Source organism: Phocoena sinus, chromosome 4 (assembly GCF_008692025.1).
Source record: "Phocoena sinus isolate mPhoSin1 chromosome 4, mPhoSin1.pri, whole genome shotgun sequence".
Taxonomy (NCBI): domain Eukaryota; kingdom Metazoa; phylum Chordata; class Mammalia; order Artiodactyla; family Phocoenidae; genus Phocoena; species Phocoena sinus.
Window position 1 is genome coordinate 56,881,342 of NC_045766.1, and position 16,286 is coordinate 56,897,627.

Sequence of the window (16,286 nt, forward strand, 5' to 3'; positions counted from 1 at the left end):
TGTAGTTGTGGCACGTGGGCTTAGTTGCCCTGTGGCATGTGGGATCCTAATTCCCCGACCAGGGATTGAACCAGCATCCCCTGTGTTGCAAGACGGATTCTTAACCACTGGGCCACCAGAGAGGTCCCTGTGCATATTGTTGTATATGTCTTTTTGGTGCACATTGGTGTATATTTCTGCTGAGTATATACCAGTGGTTCTCAGTGTAAGTGGCTGCGTGATTTTGTCCCCCAGGGAATATTTTGGTTGCCACAATTGAGGGTGTGTGCTACTGGCATCTAGTCGGTAGAGGCTAGTGATGCTGTTAAGCATCCTATAACACAGAACAGCTCCTGCCCCCAAAGCAAAGATTTATCAGACTCAAAATGTCAATAACACAGGAATCAGTAATCCATGGGTATAGTCTAGGAGTAGAATTGCTGGATTACAGATTAAGAATATGCTGGGGGTTTATTGTTTGTTTTTTGGCCTCACCACGTGGCTTACCAGGATCTTAGTTCCCTGACCAGGGATTGAACTCGCCCCCTTGGCAGTGAAAACAACAGTCCTAACCACTGAACTACCAGGGAATTCCCAAGAATATGCTGTTTTAATAAATACAGCCCAAGTGTTTTCTGAAGTGCTCATACCAGTTTATATTCCCACCACCAGATTGAGAGTTCCACGTGATTTATATCCTTGCCAACCCTTGGTATTTTTTGCTTTTGTTTTTCATTTTAGTCATGCTGGTGGTTTTAGAAACTTCATTGTAAAAAGAATAGAGAATCTGGTATTTGGTCTACTAATAGTATTTAATTTGCTTGATACTACTTTTTCTGATTTTAATAGTAGTATGTGTTTATTATTAAAAAAAACAGAAAATGCATTAAAAAATGAAATTTACACTATCCCATCACTATTCACGTTAGATTATTTGCTTTCATTCTTCCCCTCACCCCCCAAATTGAAATTTTGCTTAATATGATGATTTATATCTTGTTTTTATTAACTCTTGCTTTATAATCATACTCTTTCAAATTGGGGTCTCATTTAATCATCAGAGAATTAGGAAATATCACCCACAGATTGTTCTTCTCCATTCCTATTTAGCTTAATTTTATTAAGTCTTAACATGGAGATCTCTTATCATAATGCTAAAGGCTGGTACTAAACCCTAACTAACTTCCAATCCTTCTTCCTAATTTAGGTACCCAGGTGCTATTGTTAAACCTAAAGTTAGAACTCCAATCCCTAGCTAATGCATTCTCCCCAATTTTAATTCCAGGTAGTTTTTTTTTTTAATATTTATTTTAATTTATTTATTTAGGCTGCGCTGGGTCTTATTTGCAGCTTGTGGGATCTTCGTTCCAGCATGTGGGACCTTTTAGTTGCAGCATGCAGGCTTCTTAGTTGTGGCCTGCTAACTCTTAGTTGCAGCATGCGTGTGGGATCTAGTTACCCAATCAGGGATTGAACCTGAGCCCCGTGCATAGGGAGCGTGAAGTCTTACCCAGTGGACCACCAGGGAAGTCCCCCCAGTGTTTTTTAGAAGAAAAATATACCATCTATGTTCTGATTTCAAAATAAAAATAACTTCATTATAGCAAATTTATTGTAGCACTTAATTTCTGATTTTAAAGGTATTAATAGCTTCACTGTAGAAAATTTGGAAAATAAAAGCTTAAGGAAATTAAAATGCCACCTAGTTTTGTGGATATTGCCTGCATGCCACCTATTAATTTACATAAATATATGTACACATCATATACCCTTAATACAGAATTAGGAACCTTTCCCCATGCCATTAAACACTAATGTTTGTCTACAGTATGTTTCTTAATGGTTGTGTAGTATTTGATGGTCCATCAGAATTTTAAATTAAATGTTCAAGGAAGAATCATTAAGTTAAGAGGAAGATTTCCTGTCAGCAAGTATCAAACTTCATTTATTAGAATTTTTGGGTTTGTTACGTATAAGACAACTGTTACTGTATCATATAGTAACAATATCACTATAAGTGGAGTTTAGTATAGGCCAGTAACTGTTATATTTATTTAATTATTAGAATTCTTTTAATACCGTTTTTCTCTAGGTACGCAGACAGCACATGGAAAGATGCCTACATTTCTTGGTGGAGGAGCTCAAAGTTGTGGATCCTTTAGAAGCACGGAATCGTATCTTTTTTGTTTCTGCAAAGGAAGTTCTTAGTGCTAGAAAGCACAAAGCCCAGGGGATGCCAGAAGGTGGTATGTATTCATTATTTCATCCTTTTGAAATACAAATAGATTATAAAAATAGCGTGCTAGAAATCTTATCTTGCTATATACTAGGTTTTAAAATCTTCACCTAAATATTACAGGTGGGGCACTTGCAGAAGGATTTCAGGCGAGATTGCAGGAGTTTCAGAATTTTGAACAAATCTTTGAGGTAGGAATTTTGTGAATGTACTGACTAATGTAAAACCATAGCATTGGTTGGAGAATGATCATAATCTTCTGTTTTCACTACTTACCTTTGTCAATAACCTTTGATGTTATTTAGTGTAGTTTCTGACACAGCAAGTAAAACGAGGCAAGTTGGAAGAAAGAGAGTCCCCGCAAAGTGGATGATCCATAAGAATGGAAAATTAAAGATTGTAATTTCTTCCTATTCTTTTTCTTTAATGTATTTGTATTTAAATGAGACACTAGTTTCTAATATTTTGTTGTTCAGTGGGTAAAATATTCTATATTCAATAGTCAGGCACAAGATTAAAGAAATGTAATTGCTGTTGGAATGGATAATAGAGCAAAATGAAGATTTTCTTTTTTGATAGAACATATTTAATGTCATTGGACAAAAGTTAATTACATTTCTAAACTGTATTGTCAACTGTTAATTCTCCATGTTTTATGCCAAATGTCCTGAACAAACGAATACAAAAATAATTAAGATATAGGTCCTGTATTTTAGGAATCTAAACTGCTGAGGCGCATGAATAGATAGTGTGTGTGCAGCACTGGGGAGGGAAGATACTCTTATGTTTTGGTGTAGGTGTTTTATTCAGAGACATTAAAACTTTCTACATTGACTGAAAAATTCTCTAGCTGTTAATCTTCTTGACTCTAATTTAGCTCTTAGTTGTGCTTATTAGATTGCATATCTCCTTCTCATCTGCAGATGAACACAGATACTTCAGAACTGAAAAAAAACTTCCATCAGTAATTATTCTTCCTTATGAGTAGTAACTGTCTTAATAATAAGGACATAAATGTTGAATGTACTTGGCAGAATTTTAAAAATTAACCATTTGCTCACTATCCCCTATTTTTAATTTGGTGAGAGGGAGAAAGACCATTAGGTAGATAAAGACAAGGTGTTTAAGAAAACCCATTCTCTGCTATCTTGGTAAGATGTTTCTGATTGTTCAGAGGCCCCTGGGATATCAGTAGGTGTCTTGTCAAACTAAGCTATAGGATATATGATATCTCAGTTACTCAAAGACCATTGTTTATCTTCTTTCCCTCTTGCTTTCACAAGAGAGTTCAATGCTCTCCTCACTCTTACCAGTTATAGTCATTTCATCCATGGAGAAAATAATTGGGGAGCATATCATTGTTTCCCTTGTCTTTTCTTATTTATTGAGCTTTTCTTTCTTCCTGTGTGTTTGTGTGCATGTGTGTTTGTCATTGATTTCTCCTACCAAATCATATACTGTTCAGTTATACATTTATACCTCTTTCATATTGGTTCCTGGTACAGCATTTGATTTCCCAGAATATCTCCTTGAAGAGGTGGGAATGAGAAGAATAAAAGATGTGCTGTAGAGCACTGGTTTTCAAACCTGGCTGATGATGAGAAACACATGAGGTACTTTAGAGAACTGCAGACTCCTGACTCATCTCAGAGACTAATCCAGTAGGGCTAGGATGGACCTAGGAATCTGTTATATATTTAAAGCTCCCTGAGTGATTGCAATAATCAGGCAGACTTAGGAACTATTCTTTTTAATGTTTTTAGAAGAAACTTGGCATTTCACTTTTTTATTGTAAAAGTTCATTTGAGCATCTAAAAATTATATATGGAAAAAACTTTATGAGCAAGAGCTTTTACATGAAGTTGTGGAGAATGTTAGGCTTTAGAGTTTGAAATTTTTGTTTAAAACCATGATATAAAATGAGAATCAGCTAGAAATTATTTGAATTTACCTAAAGGAATAATCAGGTGGCAAAAAATTTTGTCTGGATGGCCAGACCTTTTTTTGGTAACTGCACTGCCAACTCTTTTCAACTTTTGTCAAAGCTGAAATTTGTTACTTTTAAAACTAATTTTGGTAATTTATGATTTCCTATAAATTGGTGCATTTCTGAGAATTTATGATTTAGTATAAAATTGTTTATTTAAAAAAATTTTGTATTCCTTTTCTATATCTATACTTATATGTATATATAGATAGATAAAGGATACGAGAAATATCTGTGTATTTTAAACCTTAATTGGATTTACCAATGATCTGATTGCTTTGCTTTTCCTCCAAAGACTTTGGTTAATTTATCAGTCAATACATAGTATTTTTTGGGTTTTATTCATTAAATTCTATGTTAATCTTTACACAAAGTTTCTTTCTGCTTTCATTATATAAGTGGGATTGTTTTTTGCTTTTTGGTCTTTAAGAAAGAATTTAGGGCCATGAATTTGTCTGTGAGTGTAGCTTTGGATGTATTCTATAGGTTTCAGTATCCAGTTTCATTGTTGATTAATTTTTAATGATAGCTTTTGGCATTTCCTATTCAATACAGGAGTTATTAAAATTCAGATGTTTTGATTATTATCTAACTTTTCTTGATTTTTTTTGCATTGTGATCACAGATGTGGTCTTTATACACATTTTCTCTGTTTTTAGAATTCAATATTGTGTGTGTAGTCTTATAAGATGATTTTTGTATAAAGAAAAACTGTACCAAGTTAGTCATTTTATCAAACAGTCTGATCTTTGCTATGGACCTCTTGAGATTCATTTGGTTTAAAAGAAGCTGAATAGTATGAACTTTCAGGGTACCAAGTTAAATAAGGCTTGGAAATTAAATAAAATCAATCAAGAAAATCAATGTTAATTCTATTCATATGTTTTCTTGTTTTCAACCTATATTTGGACAGGTGTATATTCTGAACACAGTTTAGAAATCTAAAATTTTTTTGCCCAAATATTTGGCCATTAACTATTCTTAATAGTTTTGTGTCAGTGAATTTGTTGTGAAGGACATTCCTGGGACAACTGGTGAAATTTGGAAATGGACTGTATGTTAGGTTAATAGTATTGTACCGGTGATAAAAGTTCTGAATACAGTAATTGTTTTGTGGTTGTATAGGAAAATGTCCCCGTTCTTAGGAGACACATGTTAATATATTTAGTAGTAAGGCTGTGGTGGTTACAATGAACTGTCAAATTGTTCAGGAAGAAATATATACAGGTATGTATAAAGATGAATATTTATATAGACTTATCTATATAGATCTGCATGGAGAGAGAAGGAAAGGTAAACAAAGCTGAATGTTAACATTTGGTATATTTACTTGAAAGGTATATTGTATCTTGGTGTTCTTTCTTGCAATTTTCCTGTCAGTTTAAGATATTTCAAAATAATATGTTGGGAGTGGTAAGTAGCATGTTATTGGGTATTTAGGGTCTTTTATCAAGGGGACTTGACAAGCTGGTTTATGTTTTTGTTTTTGTTCTTTGCGGTACGCGGGCCTCTCACTGTTGTGGCCTCTCCCATTGCGGAGCACAGGCTCCAGACGCGCAGGCTCAGTGGCCATGGCTCACGGGCCCAGCCGCTCCACGGCATGTGGGATCCTCCCGGACCGGGGCATGAACCCGTGTCCCCTGCATCGGCAGGCGGACTCTCAACCACTGTGCCACCAGGGAAGCCCTGTATGTCTTAATTACACATAAATATTAATATTTACAAATTTGTAACTACATATGACTAAATCATCAGTTGTTTTCTGTAGATGTTATTAGAAAATCAGAAGATGATCATAATTGAGATGTGATTATTGTTTTGGTTCTAAATCTTTAATAAGTTTTAAAACAGCCTACAGGATACTCTGACAAGATGGAATTTAAATTGTCTGGTGTAGTATTTTAAATTTCTCCTTGGAAAATTAGAGTTCCTGATAAAATAAGTCTGGGAACTGCTGCATGCTATATATGTCTCCCATAGAGATTCATAAGTATATTAGTATATAAAGGGCTCTGAGAAATTGTTCAGTAAAGAACCTTTATTTAAATTAGCATTCCCTGGGACTTCCCCAGTGGTCCAGTGGCTAAGACTCAGTGCACCCAATGCAGGGGGCCCGGGGTCAATCCCTGGTCAGGGAACTAGATCCCACATGCTGCAACTAAGACCTGGTGCAGCCAAATAAATAAATATTTTAAAAAAAATAAATTAGCATTCCCTATACTTAGTTTGGAATAGAGTATTCCTTTTGCAGTTGACTTCTGATATTTTTCTGATCAGCGGGAACGTCAGTGTGGGATACTTTTTAATTAGAAAAAGATTGCCTGTTTTCTTCTTTATACTTATTCACCAATGTATATTTTTGAATCAAGGAATAACTTGTATATTGCCTAATAACTTTTGGAGGTCTTTTCTTTTTCTCTAGTCTAGCTCTAATACTGTGCTGTTATCTACAAATTTGGGGTCTTCATTGCTGATATCTAGATCTGCTTCATCGAGGAACAGAATTTCTTTTAACTTTTTTTTTCTTTTAAAAATATTTTTATTCTTTTATTATAGTTTTTGTGGTGGTTAATTTGTCAATTTATGAGATAGTTATTTAAAGTAAAATCATAACTTTGTTTTGGTCATTAAAAAATAAGCAGTTTGTAAAAAAATAAGCATTTGCAGTTTAAATGTTTAATATTTTGTAGTTATTGGTGGCTTCTGCTTTGGCATATACAGAACAGGAATACTGTAACTTCTTATTACTGATCTCTTCAGGATTAGTGATAAATTAGTATAAATGAGCTTGACAATGAGCAAAAGTAAGACTATGCACTGAAAAAAAGTAATGGGCTCTGAGTTAAGACATAAACTGTTAACTAAATGAATTACCCTCATGTGCCCTATAGCTAAAGAAATGAATCTGCTTTGTTTTCTATACCTCAAAAAAATACCAAAGAGAGAATTTAAAAGTCTCTTCTGTCTTAGTGAAATAATCATTGTAGAGATGTGATGGCTCAGCATAGATTATAAATAGAACACTGAATGAATATATAATATACTAATGATTTCACCATAACAAATATAGTGCTAGAGTATTAAGTGACTACCTTTTAAAGCTTAAAAGCTATTTATTTTGATAAAGGATAGTAATTACTTTCAGAAGTAATTACCACAATTTGTACTGGTTTTATATTAAGTTCAAGAAGATGAATTCATGGAAGTATTGGAGAGTTGGGGAGTATATCCCTAATTTGATGTCGTGACCCAGATGAGTGTTCTTGGTTGTTCATAGACCAGATAGTATTTCTCTGCACTTGCAGTTGTTTTCAGATGTTATGTCAGTACAGAATTTGACTTTTCTATGATGTAAAAGTGAAAGGCCAATTTTAATTTAATAATTTTGCTAGCACTTAAATGATGAATCACAGTAAATGTTTTAAATAACAAGTAATATGCACATATATTGAAACTGAAACAAAATTTCACAAAAGAAACATCCATCATCATATGTGGTGCATTCTGATGTATTCTCTGTAAAAAACACGGGTCATGAAACACTAATTGATTTGTACAACTGTTAGTAAGTTGTGAGCTACAGTTAGCTTGAAAGTGAAACAAGATAAGGCATCATTCTGACCTATATGCACACACTATAGTCCAATGACAATAATGGGATTATCTTAGAAATAGTTTTAGATATTTTTCTATAAACAATTTAAAATATTAATTAGGTTGTTTGCTGTTAAATAGTATTTTTCAATTTGTTCAAGCTTTAATCTGTAGAAGTCCTTTTTACTAACTTTATGTGAATCGTATCGTTCATTTGTTTCAATGTAGAATTCTGTTTCATGGCTTAAGAACTTCATGAGGTTTTCATTGCAAATATGAGAAAAATCAAGATAGATGGACTAGAAGTAGATTAAAGGTGATCCAAATAAAATTAGTAATCCTAATAGGAAACCTTTTTTAACATTGAAAATAGCACCCTTTTTTATTTATTTAAAAAAATAATATAGTCAAAGAACCATTGCACATTACTGTGTGAAATTACACAAAGCTACGAACTTGCTGTTAAAGCCTTTTAACTTTTAAATTTTTGACATTTTTTTTTACCTTTATAATTTTAAGTTGTGTTTGTCATCCATTTATTTTCTATCCTTATGTCTGTTTTGGTTAAGATTACAAACAGCAAGTTTTTGTGTTTAAATTCCTGAAAATGTTGGGATGGAATTACAGTAATGTGTTATGGCTTGGGCCCCTCGCAGGAGTGTATCTCGCAGTCAGCAGTGAAAACAAAGTTTGAACAGCACACTATCAGAGCTAAACAGATACTAGAAACGGTGAAAAACATCATGGATTCAATAAACGTGGCAGCAGCAGAGAAAAGGTATGAATTCATTTTACTGCAAAATAAAAAATTACTTTTGTGTCAATATGAATTATTTAGACTAAGGTTTAAAATTTTTATATTATTAAATACCTTTCACACTAACATCAACCTTGTAGGTTTAGCTGATGCCTACTTGCATGTTTTTTAATGAATATTTGAAACTATAAATATTTTTTTTACAACCTTGAACAAATACATCATTTACATCCTCTGGATCTCAGTATTCTCGTGTGTGAGCTGTGATTTTAAAATGTTCAGTGGCTTTAAATGTCTTTAAAGCAGTGAAAGAACCATTTCTTCCAGCAGAATTTCTCGAAGTCCAAAACAGGTGACCCTCTTTTTACATTCAACCTATCACTCATCTTTCATGTATTCATACATCGAAACCTTGAAATCACTCCTTTATGCCAGTTGTGGTTTTATATCAGCTGGTAAACAAACAAGGTGATACTACCTGCCAGCCAAAAAGTGAATTTGGTAAGCATTACTCTATATGTCATACTATATTGCAGTATTTTATTCCATTTATTACCTTGTAATGATGAAAATGAATACACGAAAGTGCCAACACTAGTCGAAGAAAAGGGTAGTTCTCACAAACTTGGTATACTTGAAACAGAGATTAAGATGTTATTAGATGTTATAAGCATAATGATGTTAAGCCTCAATTGGACCTTTAAGTGGGCTTAAGCCAATCAATGGGAAGATATAAAGAATCTAAGATTAAATTCAAGATATAAAATTGGGGATTTTAAATGTATTTGATCTTGCTGAGAACAAAACTCCACTCATATCTAGGTCTGTTGCCTAATTTTGACACTTTAGCAGGAATGCATTATGTACAACGTTAGAAAATTTGCAGCATATAAAACTCAAGGATCAGAACCCAGATTCTGATCTCTGGCCCTATGAGCTCAGTTGCTTTATTATGGTAGCCAACGTAAGTATTCGTCCACTGGATTGACCTTAATTTTTATAAAAATATAGGACATTGAAATAAACGTAGCACAAAAAAGATGTGATTTGAGGGTGGTTTATGTATAATCATGCCTTGGGAACAGATGTCTTGGGAAAGATGATCTTAAAAGGATCTCAGGCTTTTATTTTCCTATATCATCCAGGGGTTGACAAATTTTAGCAGATAGTAAATATTCTAGGCTTTGTAGGCTATACTGTCTCTTTGGCAACTACTCAGTTCTGCGGTTTTAGAGCAAAAGCAGCCATATACACAATAGGTTCATGAATGCTTGTGGCTGTGTTCCAAGAAAACTTTAACAGAAACTAGCGGATGGCTGGATTGGGCTTGCAGAGTGCTGTTTACTGGCCCCTGTTTATTAAGTAGACTTAATATTGAGTTAGTTCTGTTTTGACTGTTCACATCTATGAAATGGGTGGAGATTTAGCATCCTTATTAATCCTTTGTGGGATTCAGGTACCACATGAGCAGAGAGACAGTTTATATCCAATCATCTGTAAAACATTTTATAAGTGAAATATTATTTGAATCCTTTTAGATGTTGAAATACAAGATTCTTTTTCTTCTGTCATGCTAACAGATGGTTCAATATATAAGTGAGTGTTTGTACTTAATTTCTTTGGGACTTTAATATACCCTGAATATTAATTACTTTTCATACTATAATAGGGTTTATTCAATAGAAGAGAGGGAAGACCAAATTGATAGACTGGACTTTATCCGAAACCAGATGAACCTTTTAACACTGGATGTTAAGAAAAAAATCAGGGAGGTTACAGAGGAGGTTGCAAATAAGGTGGGTAACATTAGCTTTGTGATTATAATATCTGGGAATGGAAATACTTTTGATAATGCTAAAAATGATATCTGTTACCTTAAAGGAATATTTAAGTTTTTTTCAATTTAATTTTTTTGAGTAGTTGGTAATCTTGTTTTAATATTTTAATTCTGATTTTTTAATATTTTTAGGTTTCATGTGCAATGACAGATGAAATTTGTCGACTCTCTGTTTTGGTTGATGAATTTTGTTCTGAGTTTCATCCTACTCCAAGTGTATTGAAAGTATATAAAAATGTAAGTTAAATTGTAGTTAAATGTTATTCAGATACAGTTTCCTTATGTTATTCTGATTCTTATTCAACTGTTTAGTGGTTTGGCCATTTTAGTGTCTTCATGGCAATCAGTACATGATTAAACTGTTACATCTCCTGTGCACTCTTGTAATAAATCTAAACTATAAAGTACACAGAAGAATTATCATCTTAGAAAAGAATAAGATCATTTTAGTGTTTACTTCTTTTTTGACATTTTAATAAAATCTGCATATATTCTAGAGAAAAAATAACGTGGGCATTTACCATTGTTAATAGGAGTTAAATAAGCACATAGAAGATGGAATGGGAAGAAATTTGGCTGATCGGTGCACCAATGAAGTCAATGCTTCAATGCTTCAATCCCAACAAGAAATTATTGGTAATATTTATGTCTGCAAGTTCGTGTGTAGTTTTTTCTTTATGTCGTTGTTAAAAGATTTATTATAAAATCCTTTAGATATTTTATAAAATATTATATACTGTTGTTAACTAAAACATCATAATTTGGTTCTTTCTAGAAAATTTGAAGCCATTACTTCCAGCTGGTATACAGAATAAACTACATACACTGATTCCTTGCAAGAAATTTGATCTCAGCTATGACCTAAATTGCCACAAGTTATGTTCAGATTTTCAAGAGGATATTGTATTTCATTTTTCCTTGGGCTGGTCCTCCCTTGTCCATCGTTTCTTGGGTCCTACAAATGCTCAGCGGGTGCTTCTAGGATTATCAGAGCCTATCTTTCAGGTATATCTATATATATATTTTTTTTTTGAGTAGGCTTATTATTAGGTGGTTATTGCTGTACTATACAGGTATGTATCTGATTCTACCAGTTTAGAGTCTCTTTTTAAAAACTTTTTTGAATTTATCAATTCAATAATTTTTTAAATTAATTTTTTTTTTCTTTTTGGCTGCTTTGGGTCTTCATTGCTGCGTGCGGGCTTTCTCTAGTTGCAGCGAGCGGGGGCTACTCTTCGTTGCGGTGCTTGGGCTTCTCATTGTGGTGGCTTCTCTTGCTGCAGAGCACAGGCCCTAGGCACATGGGCTCAGTAGTTGTGGCTCATGGGCTCTAGGGCGCAGGCTCAGTAGTTGTGGCACATGAGCTTAGCTGCTCCGCGGCATGTGGGATCTTCCTGGACCAGGGCTCGAACCTGTGTACCCTGCATTGGCAGGCGGATTCTTAACCACTATGCCACCAGGGAAGTCCCTCAATTCAATAAGTTTTCAGAAAACTTACAGAGTTGTAAAACCATCGCCACAATCCAGTTTTAGAACATGTCTGTCACCCCAAAGGCTACCCTTGTGCCCATTTGCAGTCAGTTGTCATTTCCACCTCCAGCCCTACTGCTAGTCAGGTTTCTCTAGCTATCATTTTTACCCTTCTGGACATTTCATATCAATGGAATCACACAAAATGTGGCCTATTGTGACTGGCTACTTTCACTTAGCGTAATGTTCTCAAGGTTTGTCATCATGGTATATGAATGTTGTAGCATGTATCAATACTCCATTTCTTTTTTTGGATGAATAATATCCCATTATGGATATCACACATTTTATTTATCCATTCACCAATTGGTGGACATTTGAGTTGTTTGTACTTTTTGGCTATTATGAATAATGATGTTTTAAATACTCATAGACTGTTTTTATATGGACATCTGTTTTCATTCCTCTTGAGTATATATGTCTAGGAGTGAAATTGCTGGACCACATGGTAACTCCATGTTTAACTTTCTGAGGAACTGCTAAACTGTTTTCCAAAGCAGCTGCACCATTTTACATTCCCACCAGCAACGTATTAAGGTTCTCTTTCTCCACATGCTCATCAAGACTTGTTATCGTCTTTTTTATTATGGCAGATGTGAAGTTGTACCTCATTGTAGTTTTCATTTGTATTTCCTTAATGACTGATGATTTTGAACATCTTTTCATGTGCTTATTCGTGTATCTTATTTTGTAACATGTCTATTCAAATCATTTGTCCATTTTTAGGTTATTTGGCTTCTTATCGACTTGTGGGAGTTCTTTATATATATTCCAGATACATACAAGTCTTTATCAGATACATGATTTCCAAATACATATGTTTTTCTAGTCTGTAGCTTGCCTTTTAATTTTCTTATGGTGTATTTTGAAGTGTAAAAGATTTTAACTTTGCTTTTATTTTTTTTTTAATTTTTATTTATTTTTTTTGGCCACGTAGCTTGTGGGATCTTAGTTCCCCAACCAGAGATTGAACCCAGGCCCTCGGCAGTGAAAGCGTATAGTCCTAACCACTGGACCGCCAGGGAATTCCCAAGGTTTTAAATTTGAAGTCCAGTTTTTTTTTAAGGATTGTTTTTTTGGTGTAAAAAAAATATTCTTTATATACAGTTTTAATTTCACTTGAGAGTTGAAGGCTTGTTGTTTTAGGTAGACTCATTGTATGTTATGAAAATTCATTCTTCATGATATCATTGGTCCATGTCACAGGAGATAACTTTCAGACCATTTTTATTTTCTTCATGTATTTATGGTAAACTCATTAATTGGAGTCATTCTTTTTGTAGATTTACTACTGTAATTTTAAAAGAGAATACAGTCGAATTTTGTAAATGTAACTATTCCATTTGTAGTGGTTTAATTGAATTAATCCTTTCCCCCCCCAACCTCATTAGCTTCCTAGATCTTTAGCTTCTACTCCCACTGCTCCTACCAATCCAGCAACACCAGATAATGCGTCACAGGAAGAACTCATGGTTACCTTAATAACAGCATTAGCCTCTCTTACGTCTAGAACTTCTATGGGCATCATTGTTGTTGGAGGAGTGGTAAGAAATAGTAACTTTTTTTTTGAAACAGTATTTTTTAGTGAAATTGAAATTACTGCAAAGCTACCTGCTAGATCAGGAAAAGAAAGATATATTTACTTCAGTTTCCAGGATCTATAAGATGACATGAAAAGTTGTAAGTTAAAATTAGTGAATTGGGTTTCACAAGTCTAATCTTAAAAATAAATATTTTAAAAAATTTTTAATTGAAATATAATTGACATATAAAATAGTATGTTTTAGGTGTATGACATGATTTAATATATGTATATATTGTGAAATGATTACCACAACATAAACAATACTTCCTACTTTTACATCACAGCACACGAAGAAACAATATTTGTGCATTGGAGTAACAGGAATGATCCAGGTCCCTTATCTAGCCTTCTCCAAATACCAAAGGGATCTGCCTTAAAGTATTAAATATTATTTTTTGTAGTAGTTCTTATATGCTAAAAGTTTTTTTCATATCATTAACAGCGTAGGTTTATTTTGGTTTTTTGTTTTGTTTTTATTGACGTATAGTTGATTTACAATGTTGTGTTTCAGGTGTACAGTGAATGATTTAGTTACACAAATACATAATATCTCTATTCTTCTTCAGATTCTTTCCCCTTATAGGTTATTACAAAATATTGAGTATAGTTTTCTGTGCTATACAGTAGGTCCTTGTTGGTTATCTTTTTTTTTCTTCTTTTTTCTCTTTTGGCCACACCACGTGGCATGTGGGATCTTAGTTCCCCAACCAGGGATCGAACCTGTGCCCCCTGCAGTGGAAGCATGCAGTCTTAACCACTGGACCGCCAGGGAACTCCCAGTTAACTATTTTATATACAGTTCATTTTGGTTTTTTAAACCTTTGACCTAAATTAACATCCCTTTTTGAGATACATTGAATCAACTTACCAAACGCCTGGCAGGTTATAAAAGTTCTTGCCTGGTATTTATGTGCTGCTCCTTTTTTCGGCTTGATTTCCGGTAATTTCATATTTTCTCATAGAGAAGGAATATACATTTTTAAAAAATGGATCTGACTCAAAGACCTGTAGGGAGCCAGTGAGTTTTCTAAAATGCCTTTTAGTACAATCTCCCTAGTGGTATTTTTCTTTCTCAAAGTAAGCTGTGAATTTATCTTACAGATTTGGAAAACTGTAGGCTGGAAACTCATATCTGTTTCATTAAGTATGTATGGAGCTTTGTATCTTTATGAAAGGCTGACTTGGACCACCCGTGCCAAGGAGAGAGCCTTTAAACAGCAATTTGTGAATTATGCAACTGAAAAACTGCAGCTGATTGTTAGCTTCACAAGCGCCAACTGCAGCCATCAAGTACAACAGTAAGTTGAAAGATTCATCTATTTTTGTTTTAAAGCTTTACTGAAGTAGGACATACATGCATAGATGCATAAATAAGAGTACAGCTCAAAGAATTATCACAACATGAACACATTTTATAATTGCCACCAAAGTGGAAAACATAGAATGATACCAAACAAGTGGGCTCAAAATGCATGGTGGTAAATGTAATTTATTTTTACTATTATAGCCCAGATTTGTAGGTTTAAAGGCATGATTTTTTAAAACTCAAGAGAATTTTATTATAATAATAAATACCTGCATCCACCGAGTTTATGTATCTTAAATATTTGTTTCATTGATTTAGTAAAAATATATAGAACTCCAGTCAAATCAATGCATAATATTCTGTATTAGAGTGCCCCTGAGAGCTGAATTGAAAGTTTTCTGAGCTAAAGATGATTGCAATTTAATAGAAGAAACAACATGTACATAATTATAATAGGTGAAAAGTGAAAAGTAATGAGAGCTTCATAATGTGAGGCTCTAGAATCTTTTTTTTTTAATGGCATTGAGTATTTATGTATTTATTTATTTATTTATTGGCTGCATTGGGTCTTCGTTGCTGTGTGTGGGCTTTCTCTAGTTGTGGCAAGTGGGGGGCTACCCTTTGTTGCGGTGCATGGGCTTCTCACTGTGGTGGCTTCTCTTAGGCGCGTGGGCTTCAGTAGCTATGGCTCGCAGGCTCTAGAGCGCAGGCTCAGTAGTTGCGACACATGGGCTTAGTTGCTCCACGACATGTGGGATCTTCCTGAACCAGGGCTCGAACCCGTGTCCGCTGCATTGGCAGGCGGATTCTTAACCACTCTGCTACCAGGGAAGTCCCTAGAATCTGAAATCATGAAGGATAGTGGATCAGCAAAGGTTTCCTAGACTAGGAGAGGTAGCCTGATGAGACTTGAACATCAGAATAGAAAGAGCAAGACAGAGAAAACAGCTCAAACCAAAGGCAAGAACGTTGGGGGAAAAGGAATGTGTTCAGAAACGTGAGATAATTTCAGTGTGGCAGATGTGTACATAAGAAGGGGTCCATTCAAGTATAAACCTAACACTAGGACTGAGGTTTGGATAATTAGGAACCCTGGGAGTGATATCATTAACATTTAGCTCTAGAACAGATAACTTTGCAGTGGTGTGGTGTGTAAAGTGGTTTAGAGTCAGGAGACAAGAATTGCAGGGAGATTAAACTGTTTCAGACACAAGATCAGAGCCTGTACTAACCTAGTTAAGTTAGAGCTATAGGGAATGGAAGCAATGAGGGCACAGAATTGAGACCACTGAATTAGTTCACTCATTTACCAAATATTTATTGAGCTCCTATATTATATAACTGTTAATTTTGATTTATTTATATTAAGATCTTTTTCTTTAATGAGGATAACCTGGACCTCCAAACAAAATCAGCTGAGGCTCACATTCATAAAAACAGAATTAATGAAGCTTACTATTCATTTCATCATCAAA

At 34.2% G+C, this 16,286-nt stretch overlaps 1 protein-coding gene across 4 annotated transcripts in view; it reads left to right on the forward strand.

Annotated features, from left to right (window-relative positions):
• MFN1 (mitofusin 1) overlaps window positions 1-16,286 on the forward strand; it is a 34,166-nt gene that overhangs the window by 12,809 nt on the left and 5,071 nt on the right. For all 4 annotated transcript variants that reach the window (XM_032630543.1, XM_032630545.1, XM_032630542.1 and 1 more), the window contains 9 exons: window positions 2,072-2,225; window positions 2,339-2,406; window positions 8,453-8,574; window positions 10,223-10,349; window positions 10,523-10,627; window positions 10,924-11,026; window positions 11,166-11,395; window positions 13,312-13,464; window positions 14,607-14,803. In XM_032630543.1, coding sequence (XP_032486434.1) covers window positions 2,072-2,225; window positions 2,339-2,406; window positions 8,453-8,574; window positions 10,223-10,349; window positions 10,523-10,627; window positions 10,924-11,026; window positions 11,166-11,395; window positions 13,312-13,464; window positions 14,607-14,803 — 1,259 coding nt within the window. The remainder of the gene's footprint in view (window positions 1-2,071; window positions 2,226-2,338; window positions 2,407-8,452; window positions 8,575-10,222; window positions 10,350-10,522; window positions 10,628-10,923; window positions 11,027-11,165; window positions 11,396-13,311; window positions 13,465-14,606; window positions 14,804-16,286) is intronic.